Below are 12,367 nucleotides of genomic sequence, written 5' to 3'. Positions count from 1 at the left end.
GATCAGACAACACCTGCTCTGCCTCAGGCCCCACCCCCACCTTGCCCCAAACCACACCCCGGCCCCACCTCTGTTCACCTTTGCTGCACCTCCACCCTGTTCCCACTCGTCATCGTCATTGTCCTTTACAACTACTGGCATGTAGGGCAGCAAAAAAGGTCCTCCACTTCTGCCTGTCACTGGCCAGCCCCTCTGCAGTGCCCCAAGTGTGATTCGTGCTCGCCACGTCTGCTTCAACAGTCCGGTGCCCTGGTGTCTGGGGTCATCCTGGGTTCCGCTTCCCCCAGGAGTCCAGTGCATGGCAGTCTTTGTGATGGAGCTTCCACCTTCCCCGAGCACGTGTCCAATCCCTCTCCAGCATCTTTTCAAAGTGATGGTGGCCAGGTCATCTTGCTTGCACCGTTCAAGCAGGTCCTGATTTGAAATTATTCTTGGCCAAAAAAATACAGAGACTCCTCTGAAGAGTTCTGGTGTGAAAGGTCAACAATTTACTCAGGTCATGCGTTGTCATCCACCAGTTGTCTGATCCATGTAATAATGTTGATAAGACACAGCTCTCAGTTTGCTGTGGCTGCTGTACTGTGATGGCTTCCATACAGCATTCAGCATCATGAAGACATTTCTGGCTTTACTGAGTCTGCTCTGGCTATTGCCTCTGACACCTCCATGTTATCGAATGATACTACCCATGCATGTAAAGCTCGCTGTGGCAGGTAGGTCATGGCCATTGATCTTCACTGATGCTGGTACCTTGATGTTTAGGGTCATGACTTCCATTTTCTTCTGTCTGACTCTTAGTCTGACCTGTTGGCCGAAGGTGCAGAGTTGATTTGTCTTTTCTTGCATACGAGGATGCGTATGGGAGAGCAACATGAGGTAATCAGCAAAATAAAGGTCCTTTTGCGTGAAGATGGACCATCTGATGCCACTTGGCTCAACTCTGAAGTGCAGATCATTGTTTCCCACACTGCATGTGAAATTTCTATAAAAACTCTTGATGAGCTGTGCTGCATGGAGTGGTGTTCCATAGGCTCACAACATATGCCAAAGACTGTTGCTGTGAATGCTGTTGAGGGCTTTTTCAAAATTAATAAAGTTGATGAACGACGGCTTCTGCCATTCAATGCACTGCTCAAGGAAGTCATGCAGTACAACAGTTCAATCCACACACACGCTTCCTTTGCGAAAGCCCGCTTGCTCTTTCCGCAGCCATTTGTCAACAGTGCCTGAGATCCATTGAATAATGGTCTTGGCAAGGATCCTGCTTGGCACTGAGAGGAGAGTAATACCACTCCTGTTGTTACACTTACTGAGTGCTCCTTTTCTGGGTATCTTTACAATAATTCCATTTGTTCGTTCCTCTGGCACCTGCTTCCCATCCCACATTGCTGTAAAGAGTGGCTGGAGAATAGTCACTACAAGTTCTGAGTCTGCCTTGAACAATTCAACACTGAGGTTGTCACGTCCTGGAGTTTTACCATTCTTTAAGGATCTTATTGTTAGGCTAATTTCTTCCATTTTTGATGGAGCAGTATGTAGGTCAAGGTCTGTTTCCACTTCTAGAATATCCCCATTTTTAGGGTCGCCACATTTGACCTTTCAAAAACGAGGCCCGCCCTGCAGGCGAGTGTAGCTGTAGCAGTATCTACCAACTCACCTTGTCTGAACGCACTAGATACACTAACACTTTACTACAAGGTGAGCTGGTTAGACACCGTTCGTGATACACGCTCTCGCAGGAGTGTTCTCCTCTTTACATGGCAGCCCTACCCACTCTGCCTCTCCCTCAAGCCCTGCCTCCACCCCCCTCCCATTTCACCCCTTCCCCACCCCATTCCCCTCACCAAGGTGACCTGGGGATTTTACTGGGTGAGGCCTGAGGTCAGACACAGGGGTTGGGCTCCCAGCACTCACCATGGTGGTGGGAAGTGGAGCCCCACCCTGCTCTGCTCAGCCACCTCCCAACCCTGTGGCTCATGGCAGCAGAGCAACCTGGCTGAGAGATGGTGGAGCAGACCAGGAGAGGTCAGGGTCACGCCACCTCCCACAGCTCTTGCATTCCCGCCTCTGGTCCGTGGATTGGCAACTTCTGCTGATGGTGCCAAGACCCTCAGTACTCCCCCAGGCTGCACTGGGCCCTGCAGGCTCCCCCAAAGTATGGGGTCTGGGGAGCTGGTCTGAGCCGTCATATGCCCAGGACAGCTCTGCCAATGGCGTTACAGATAAGGACCTGCCAGTCTCATCGGGCTCACGCTGCGCACCCAAGCAGCATGTTCACAAGGATCCAGGTAACTCACTGGCGCTCTGCTCCCCTTTCTGCTCAGACTCACACACAGGCCCCAGGAGCCATCAGGCTCTGGCTCCACCCTTCTCTCCTGGGCTGTACTACGGGGGCGGGGGCAGGGCATCTGGGCACACACAAACATCCCTAAATAGCCCACCACTGTGGGTGGCGTGTGGCTTGGGCCAGCCAGGCGGGAAGCACAGTCTGCCTCAGGCCAGTGATAGCATCCACTGCGGAAAAGCCTGAGGAAGTGAGATAAGGAAAAGCCAGGTCCTGCTTTCCCAGGACGGACGTAGCAGCTCTGCAGCCGTGGCCCCGGGATGGAACAGACAAGCAGGAAGGCCTGGAGCATCTGGCCTCTGCCCTGGAACTGGAGCTGGAGCTGGAGCTGGAGCTGGAGCTGGAGCTGGAGCTGGAACAGGGCCAGGCCGGTGCTGAGCATGGGGCTGAGAGGAGATGGCGCAAGGTGGGTGAGAAAGAGGCAGAGCAGGGGGCACATTTCAGAGTTTATGCGGGGGGGGGAGTAACTTTAACCATGAGTCCAGGGGCTGTTTAGGCACTTGAAAACTCTGGTTTTTTTGGCAGGTAATTTTGCAGTTAGCTGACAGGGGCCCTGTCCCTAATTCCTACAGAAAAGAAAGGCAAATGTTAGACCCACTCAGTTCTGACGGCTGGTGGCAAGCGATTAAAGGGACCCTGTTAATTTAGTAAAGTTTTAATATCTATTCTTACTTTGTTACTAATGCTGCAGCGAGAGCAAGACCCCATCAGAAAGTCTGGGTTCTAGCCCAGCTCTGGGAGGGGTGCAGAGAGAGGGGTCTAGTGGGCTACGGGCGGGACAGATACGCCTGGGTCCTATGTGGTATGACAGCCCACAGTCCACTGCAGTAGCCTCATCCTACCGGGGACTGAGAAAGTGGACAGGCCACAGCTGCACAATCCACCCCTGCAAGGGGGATTCACTACGAGTAAAGACCCCAGACAACTCCAGGGGACAACTAGAAAGAAACAGGAATGGGTAGAGTTCATAGGGTCAAAATGAGGGACCCAGACGGGGACACCAAGCAGACAGCCCCAGACAGCACCCACTGTTCTTCTAAGGCATCGAGGGAGCCAGCGGACGCTGCCCAGAGGAACTCTGCTCAGATGGGTGAACGGAGTGAGGAGCGAAAGTAGGCCCCACAGTCGCAGCCCCCCACACTCAGCCAGCCTCCATTCCCTGGTCCTCTAAATGGCCCCCTTGGCCATGGCCATGGCCATGAGGAGGCTGGCAAGGAGATCCCATGACTTTGTGGGGCCATGGAGGGGGTGTGAGAGGATCAGCAGGTGTGGGGAGAAGTGCAGCCAGAACCTCAACAGGAGGCTCTGGAGGAGCCGGAAGAGGGGCTGTAACATGGCACACGCAAGGTGGACGTGTGCTGGCATCTCCCTTGTGCCACAGAAGGAGCAATTGCTGGGGATGGGGGGGTGAACCCACCAAGTACACACCCGTGCTCACCGCTGCATGGACGATCTTCCAGGTGATGTTCCCTGCAGGCCGTGGGACCAGGGTGGAGTACACACGGGCTCAGTAGGGCTCCCCACCCCTCTGCTGGTGCAAAAGGTCCTGTCATTTGGTGTCCGGGTGGGACATGAGGGTGGGGAAGTGGAGCGTGTGAAGCACGTGTGTGTATAGGTGACGTTTTGGTGCAGTTGGGGAGGGGACCAGCTGCAGGGTGTGCAGCTGGCTCGGGCGATGAGAGGAGAGGTGGGTAGGGAGGCACGCGGGGCTGAGAGCCAACAGAGAGATCCAGAGGGCCAGGAGTGAGAGGAGGCAGGGTGTACCCTCTTGCAGGACCTGGCTGAGGCAGACGAGCAGCGGGCAATAAAGCAGCCCTCGCCTCCTGGAGTACGCGCCAGGGAGAGTGGAGAGCCTCATGCAGTGCGTGAGCACTGGCGGCGCCACCCAGTTTCCCTGCTCATAGTCCAGGAGGTCTCCACTCCTGGTGACTTCTCCGGCGCACCAAGGGGGACCCCGCCACCTGCACACAAAGATACAAATTGTGTAGCAGGGGTTCCGTGAGGAGCTCTCCCCGCAGGGTGGCCCCTAAGGACCTGGTCGCTGAAAGCAGCTGCCAGGTCTGGAGGCGGCTCTGGTAAGACCGGCATCTCAGAGGTCTCGCAGGTGACACCTCAAGGTGAGATCAAGGACCTGCCAGGCATGTTGAAGCCCTCGGAAGTGGTGGAGGAAAGCGTGAGCCAACGTGGTCCATGCTGGACTAGCTGCACTGCTGAGAAATCTCTGCAGGACCCAGAGGTGGAAGACATGGGCCTGTGTGCACAGTCCCGTCAGGCCCTGCCCTCCCTCCTCCAGGGGAAGATGGAAAACCCCTGTGGGGACCCAGTGGAGTCCTGGCCAAAAGAATGCCAGAACCAGCTTTTGGAGGTGGGCCAGGAAACCCGGGGGTGGGACCAGGGTGCCAGAGCATGAACACGACCAGCTGGTTGAGCACCAGTGCCCTCCGCCACAGGGAGAGGCACTCCACAACGGCTCAGCCACCCTGACCCCCAAGCCCTGCCTGTTCTCTGGTGGGAAGGGCTGCATGGCAGAAAGAAAGATGCCAAGATAGAGCAGTGGACCTACGCTCCACCGAACAGCCAGAAGTATGGGCAGGAGATGGGTCGCTTGCCACCCAGCCCCAACCATCATGCCAGAACTCTTGACCCAGCTGACCCGGGCGGAGGAGGCTGCTGAGTAGATGGCTTGGCAGGCCTCCACCCCCACCAGCTCACCTGGGTCATGGACCATGAGGACTAGGTCACTGGCATATGCTGACAGAGCCAGCCATATCTCTGACTCGCAGAGCACCCGCTCTGTCAACCATCTGCAAAGTAGAAGGAGGAAGCGCTCGATGGCCAGAGTACACACCTGGGCTGACAGCAGGCAGTGCTGGTGCTCTCCTTGCTTGAAGCTGACCGGTACAGTCAGGGTCCAGCTGAACTTGAACAAAGACTGAGGCTGCATACAGCACCTGATGAAAATCCACAAACTAGGCCCAAAGCCGAAGGCCCACAGAGTGCCCAGGAAGTGCCCATGGTCCACCCTTTTGAACGCCTTCTCCTGATCCCAGGACAGGATGGAGAATGCTGGACCATCCCTACACCCCAGCTCTAAGAAATCCTGGACCAAATAAAAGTTGTCGAAGATGGTGTGGCCTGGGATGGCATAGGTCTGATCTGGGTGGACCACATCTGCCAGCATGGACCATAGGCAGAACAAGATGGCTTTTGCAATGATCTTGTAGTCTGTGCTGAGGAGTGAGATGGGACGCCAGCTCCTGAGGTTGTGGGGGGGTCACCCCTTTTCAGGCAGCAAGGTGAGCACTGCTCACCTGCATTACAAAGGGAGGACACTGCTTAGAAGGGACTTGGCCCAGACGCTAATGAGGTCTGGGCTGAGGATGTCCCAAAACACACGGTAAAACTCTATGATCAGCCCGTCCATGACCGGGGATTAGTTGGTGGGCATGAGACTGAGGGCTTCTGAGCACTTGGCCAGAGTGAGAGGTAGCTCCAGCCCTTCCTGGTTGCCTGTGCTGACTGTTGGGAGTTCATCCCAAAGCTCTCTGCAGGCATCAGTGTCTGTCGGATCCAGGGAGAAAAGGGCAGCACAGAAGGCGCGAACCCTCTCACGCATCTCCACTGGATCGGTGAGGGGGTTGCCATCCTCTGCCAGCAGGCAGAAGATCTGCTTCTTAGCCACCCTCTTTTTCTCTAGGGGACAGAAGAAGCGGGAAATGTGATCCATCTGTGTCAGATCTCACAAGACGCCCCTGGCCCAAAGGTCCTTGAAGGCCTAGAGCTCCTCCCAGTACGTGCCACAGAGGGATGGATTTCCTGGCCTGGTGGCCAAACACTGCTCAAACACTCCAAGACTCCTGTTCCAGCTGCTCTACAGCCTCATCCTGCTGCCAGCTGACCCCCCTCCACTCCCCACCCCCGGTATAATCACAGCAGTAGAGCTGCTTGTGCGCCTCCCCCACAGCTCTCCACCACTGTGCCAAGGAAAAGCTGTGCTATTGCTGATGCCAGGCTAGCCAGAACTCCCAGAAGGATGCCATGAAACCTACATCCCCCAGAAGGCTGTTGATGAAGTGCCAGTAGGCCAGCCCTGGCTTCCCCAAAGACAGGGAAGCCATCACGGTCACCAGGTGGTGGTCCAAGAATGGGGCTGGCTGAACACTGGAGAAGTGGGCTTGTGAAAGATGATGATGGGAGATATAGATGGGATCCAACTGGGAGAGGGATGGCCACTGACCTGCCACCCGGACAGAGGTGAACACGGTGTCCTCGTCTGGGTGGAGGCTGCACCAGACATCCTCCAGGGAGTGGAGGATGGGCACTGCTCGATCCCCATGCAATTGAAGTCCCTGCCCAGGACCAGGAAGTCACGAAGACCCACAGTGTCAAGGAAGGCCGATGCCTGCTGAAAGAAATGTGTCCACTCTGGGCCAGAGGTCAGGGCATAGCCATTGACCAAATGCGATGCAAGCGCCTCCACCTGAATCCGGAGGTACTCAACCGCAACGCTCCCCAGCACCTTGGGATGCCGGTTCAGGGAGAACAGGGTCACCATCCCAGCTTGATGGGCTGAGAGGTGGCTGAAGTAGACCCTGTTGCCCCATCCCCGCTGGCCTCAGCAGATAGCAGTGTGGGTCTCCATCAGCAAAATGACCAAGTACCCGGCTCCTGAAGGAAGGAGAGCACCTAATGCTTGCAGAGATCCCACCTGTAGCCTCTGGTGTTTAGAGTGGCAAAGGTGAATGGCAGCATTGTGAGGGCTGGGGAAGCTCCTCACTGGAAGGAGTGCCAGCGGCCCTCATAGGGCCTTGTAGCAACCCCTGACCCACCCCAAATGCGAGCAGGTGTCACAGAAGCCATGGGTCTGCTGGTAGGCCACAGCATCCTTCCTCCTGGTCCCTTTACCCTCTTTCAAGACAATCCTCACAGTCTCAAGGATAAGGTGGGAATCTCCCCAGCACTGAAGGGCAACAGTCACTTTGTTCTTGGAGCCACAAACGTCATCCAAGAAACTGCGTAGCTCGGTCTTCAGTGCATCAGGCGTTGGGGCCTGAGGGCCCCGAAGCCCCTCAGGCCAGACCAATCAGTGGGCCCTGTGGCCCACAAGGGTAGGCAGGGGGGGTTTGAGTCCCTGCTGCCAGGCAAGTGGGGTGGCAGAGGGAGAACAGCCCCAGACATGCTGGGAGAGGGCGAAACAAAAAACACCTCCCAGGGGTTTGCAGTCCCGGGGTGGTCACAGCAGGCTCAGGAGAAGGGAGGCAGGTGGGGACAAAGTGGGTAGAAGCAGGCACGACACGGGGATAGGCATGGGGAGGGTATCGGGAGGGGAAGAGAAGGGGGAGGAAGGGGAACAGGAGGAGAATCAGGGTCAGGAGCAGGACATGCGCCAGGGACAAGGGTGGGGCCAGGAGTGGGACCAGGAGACCGAGCGAGGTTGGGGGTAGGGATGGGGGCTTGAATGCAGTCGTCTCCAGCGTCAGGCTTCATCAGTGCAGGGAGTGTGATGTGTGACATGGAGGCCTTGGAGCTGGTGCTGTCTGGGAGCACGGGGAGCTATAGCCCACTAGCAACACCCAGGGCCTCAATAGGCATCACCAGGTCACCGTTCCCGGCTGGGCAGGCGGTTGCACCCTGGGATGACTCTGCTGGGCGACGGGCATGAAGGGGTTGGAGGAAGCTGGAGAAAAGGGACACAGAAGGGGCGACTGGGTGCAAGCATCGTACCTGCAGCCCTCCAGGAGCAGGGGATCCACACATGAGGCAGCCAGGGTCAGGCCCAGGGCCTTGACCTCCTGGGAGAGGAAGGTGATGCCTGTACCTGCCTCTGGGGGTTGCTCACCAGCAGTGGCTGGGGCTGGGGCCGTGGCTGCCTCTGAATGTGGGGTGGGCTCGGGGGTATCACTCACCAGCAGTGGCTGGGGCTGCGTCTGCCTCTGAATGTGGGGTGGGCTTTGGGGGGTTGCTCACCAGCAGGGGCTGTGGCTGTGGCTGCCTCCGAATGTGCGGCGGGCTCGGGGGGGGGGGCGTGTTGCTCACCAGCAGGGGCTGTGGCTGTGGCTGCCTCTGAATGTGGGGCGGGCTCGGGGGGGATCACTCACCAGCAGGGGCTGGGGCTGTGGCTGCCTCCGAATGTGGGGCGGGCTCGGGGGGGATCACTCACCAGCAGGGGCTGGGGCTGTGGCTGCCTCCAAATGTGGGGCGGGCTCGGGGGGGGGGGTGTTGCTCACCAGCAGGGGCTGTGGCTGTGGCTGCCTCTGAATGTGGGGTGGGCTCGGGGGGGATCACTCACCAGCAGGGGCTGGGGCTGTGGCTGCCTCCGAATGTGGGGCGGGCTCGGGGGGGATCACTCACCAGCAGGGGCTGTGGCTGTGGCTGCCTCTGAATGTGGGGCGGGCTCGGGGGGGATCACTCACCAGCAGGGGCTGGGGCTGTGGCTGCCTCCGAATGTGGGGCGGGCTCGGGCTTGGCCACACTGGGTCAGCCCACAGATCCACCTCGCCCAGTAACCTGTCTCCCAACAGTAGCCAATGCCAGATGCCCCAGCAGGAATGAACGCGACAGGCAATCGTTGTGTGATTCAGCCTGTCACGCATTCCCAGCTCACTACTGACCCTATGTCGAGGAGCCCTGGTCCCAGGATTGACCCCTGGGGGACACCACTATTTACTTCTCTCCATTCTCACCATTTGCGCCTACTCTTTGGTTCCGATCCTTTAGCTGCCGTGTCTGGCCATGTTTTCAGGGTCACTGCTCACCTGCACGTCTGCGCCAGCTGTGCCCCTCTGCCATGTGCGTTGGCCAACCCTGACTGTCTCTATGCAAAGGACTAAATGGACACACGCTGGATATCCAGCACTGTAACAGTCCAAAACCAGTCGGAGAGCACTTCGATCTCCCTGGACTCTCGGGCTAAGCCTACCCAGGCACTTCACAGCACTGTAATTGTCGGGCTCAGGGGCGTGAAAACAGGCCCCCCCCCGCCCCATGAGTTACAGCTCTGTAAAGCTTTAAACTTTTACATGCAGACAACCCCTCAGTAACAGACCTGAAAGTTGCCAAAAAACATCCATACCAGATGGCAGCGTGGAACTGCAGAGCTGGAATTCATACGCAAAGGTGACACTATTGGACGGGGTGTGAATATGGACTGGGAGCGGCTAGGACACTGAAATATGGACTGGGAGCGGCTAGCTTGCTGCAATATGGATTGCTGGGAATGGGCCACATCCACCCTGACTGAATTAGCCTCGTCAGCACTGGTCCTCTGCATAGTAACATAACAGTTATAAATCCCCACCACACTGAAGCTTCCACTTCATGCCTCTGAGGCAGTGGGCTGCAGCTAGGGGTGAACAGACCTGGTACAAAGTTCAGGGGAGCTCACATGCCCAGGATAAATGAATGTACATTTCTTACTGGTGTTGTCATACTGGTATGCTGCACAGGGGCACCAGCTTACAGTACCCCCTCCCATGTCCCCTAAGTGGTGCCCCCCCATCTGGGCCAAGCCAAGAGCTGCCTGGGGTGAGAGGGCATTTGTCCCTGCTGCCGTCTGGCTCACCGCTACTCAGCACCCCTGCCCCACCATGCTGGCCCCAGGTTCCAGGTCTGTACAGGTCTCAGGCATGTGTGTCCTGATCAGTGAGCCAGCCCCAGCCTGTCACCCTGCCCAGAACTCCCCAGGAGAGGTACACTGAGGGGGTGCCCTGTGTCAGACTGGGAGGAGCCTGGGACTTGGAGGAGAAACCATAGCTCAGCACAGGTTTGGTTCCAGACAACCTGGCCCCACTGTGGAGACCACCAGACAACTGAAACCCCCTGTGTGCCCTCCCATCCAGATGAAACCCTCTCTGCAAAGCCATCATGCAGCTGGAACCCCTCCCCTGGGAGCCCACTATCCACTGGAAATACCCCATCAAGTGGAGAACCCCCCCATCCAGCACAAGCCCCTCCCCCGCAGGAACCCACCATCCAGCCAGAGCCCCTCCCTCCCAGGAACCCCCCATCCAGCACGAGCCCCTCCCCCGCAGGAACCCACCATCCAGCACAAGCCCCTCCCCCGCAGGAACCCCCCATCCAGCCAGAGCACCTCCCTCCCAGGAACCCCCCATCCAGCCAGAGCACCTCCCTCCCAGGAACCCCCCATCCAGCACGAGCCCCTCCCCCCCAGGAACCCACCATCCAGCACAAGACCCTCCCCCACAGGAACCCCCCATCCAGCACAAGCCCCTCCCTCCCAGGAACCCCCCATCCAGCACAAGCCCCTCCCCCCCCAGGAACCCACCATCCAGCACAAGCCCCTCCCCCCCCAGGAACCCACCATCCAGCACAAGCCCCTCCCTCCCAGGAACCCCCCATCCAGCCAGAGCACCTCCCTCCCAGGAACCCACCATCCAGCACAAGCCCCTCCCTCCCAGGAACCCCCCATCCAGCACAAGACCCTCCCCCCCAGGAACCCACCATCCAGCAGGAACCCCCCCACTGGTCCCCCCTCCTACACCACAAAGGTGGGGTAGTAACAGAGAGGAAGCCGTGCTAGTCTATACACTATCAAAACAAAAAGCAGGCAAGTAGCACTTTAAAGACAAGCAAAATAGTTTATTCGGTGAGCTTTCGTGGGACAGACCCACTTCTTCAGACCATAGCCTTGCTTACTGTTTTTGGTTCTCTGTGTCTTAAATATTGAGTCTGTTCTGGTCTGGCTCTGGTCTGAAGAAGTGGGTCTGTCCCACGAAAGCTCACCGAATAAACTATTTTGCTCGTCTTTAAAGTGCTACTTGACTGCTTGTTGTTTTCACAAAGGTGGGGGTGTGGCTTGGATTTGCTAAATGGGCGTTAAGCAGCAGCAGAACTGGCCGTGCGGCTTTTATCTCCAAGGCCAGTGTGTCACACCTCCAGGGAGCTGAGGGCAGGCTTCAGCTGCTCACCCACGTGCAAAGCTGACTTGCTTATTGTAGCTGGTTGGCCAATGCAGGGTAAGACCCTCTGCCTTTCTTTCCCAGGGCAGAGGGAAACCCATGTGAGGCTTCGCCCCACGTGCCCACACACACATGCGCATTCCTGCACACATTTTCCCGCCCTCACACTCCTTAATGCAGCTCCAGCTCAAAGGCAGGGAGGCTGAGGAGAGGAAAGAGGTGCTATCTCTTCCCAGTGACCAGTACCCCCCAGCCCTGGCACTCACTTTTGGCTAGAAGCGTGTACGCTGCAGACAGTCACTGGTGTAAGTGTAACTGCCCACAAGCACACTCAAATCTGGGACCTCTGCAGCTTAGTGCAGGTGCCTCTACAGCTTGAGCTAAAGGCCAGCTGGCTCTCAGCTTAGGCTGTAGCAGGCACATTCTCTCTGTGATGCAGTCTCGGTACCACTATGTGGGACAGTTAACCATACATGGGTGAGTGGGTTACATAAGCCCGGGTCTTGGTTCAGAGGAGTTGTGCTCAGTGCAAGAGCCAGGAGTGATGGCAAAGTGGTGTACAGCCTGGGGTACGTGCCCGAAGCAGGCAGTAACCACTGGGTCCCAGATGCAAGCTGAAGGCACCTTCCTGTCCCCAGCTGCACGTGACCCCAAGGAACCACTCCTAAGCAGGGTTCAGCCAGGTATGGCAGGACCTTGGACTCAAGCCAGACAAACCTGGGGTATGCAAGCCAGGTTTATAGGCTTTCAATTTGGGCCAGGCTGGATGAGAGGCCAGCTGCTCCCGAGGCTCACGCAGGCTTACCTCTGGCCATGGCTCGAACACCGACTGCAGGGCCAGAGTGCATCCTTCCCGGATCTCCCCACAGCACCTCCCTGAGGCAACCAGCCTGTGGGTATGGCTAAGGGAGGCTCTTTGAACTCACCTTCAGATGTCACTGGCACAGGACTCAAAGCAGGAGTGAGGAGGCTGAGCAGGAGTCCAGCTACCAAGACAAGGGGCTGCTCTGGGCACAGCTGGTCCACCATTCTGCTCCTTCAGTGCCAGTCTGGGTGCAGGGGTCCAGCCACCTGCCCTGCAGAGCTGAGCACCCAGGGGCAGGGC

General features: G+C 57.6%; 1 protein-coding gene across 1 annotated transcript in view; it reads right to left on the bottom strand.

The window, feature by feature from the left end:
- Positions 1 to 12,077, bottom strand: part of MPL (MPL proto-oncogene, thrombopoietin receptor) — a 39,256-nt gene extending 27,179 nt beyond the window's left edge. Inside the window, exons 1-6 of the mRNA XM_075003237.1 lie at positions 12,068 to 12,077; positions 7,948 to 8,021; positions 6,582 to 6,693; positions 5,957 to 6,037; positions 5,057 to 5,500; positions 3,762 to 3,814 (exon numbers count right to left, since the gene is read on the bottom strand). Of these exons, the coding sequence (XP_074859338.1) occupies positions 3,762 to 3,814; positions 5,057 to 5,500; positions 5,957 to 6,037; positions 6,582 to 6,693; positions 7,948 to 8,021; positions 12,068 to 12,077 (774 nt within the window). The remainder of the gene's footprint in view (positions 1 to 3,761; positions 3,815 to 5,056; positions 5,501 to 5,956; positions 6,038 to 6,581; positions 6,694 to 7,947; positions 8,022 to 12,067) is intronic.
- Between the last annotated feature and the right edge of the window lie 290 nt (positions 12,078 to 12,367).

This window comes from Carettochelys insculpta, chromosome 9 (assembly GCF_033958435.1).
Source record: "Carettochelys insculpta isolate YL-2023 chromosome 9, ASM3395843v1, whole genome shotgun sequence".
Taxonomy (NCBI): Eukaryota; Metazoa; Chordata; order Testudines; family Carettochelyidae; genus Carettochelys; species Carettochelys insculpta.
This window is presented reverse-complemented; position numbering and strand designations above follow the sequence as displayed.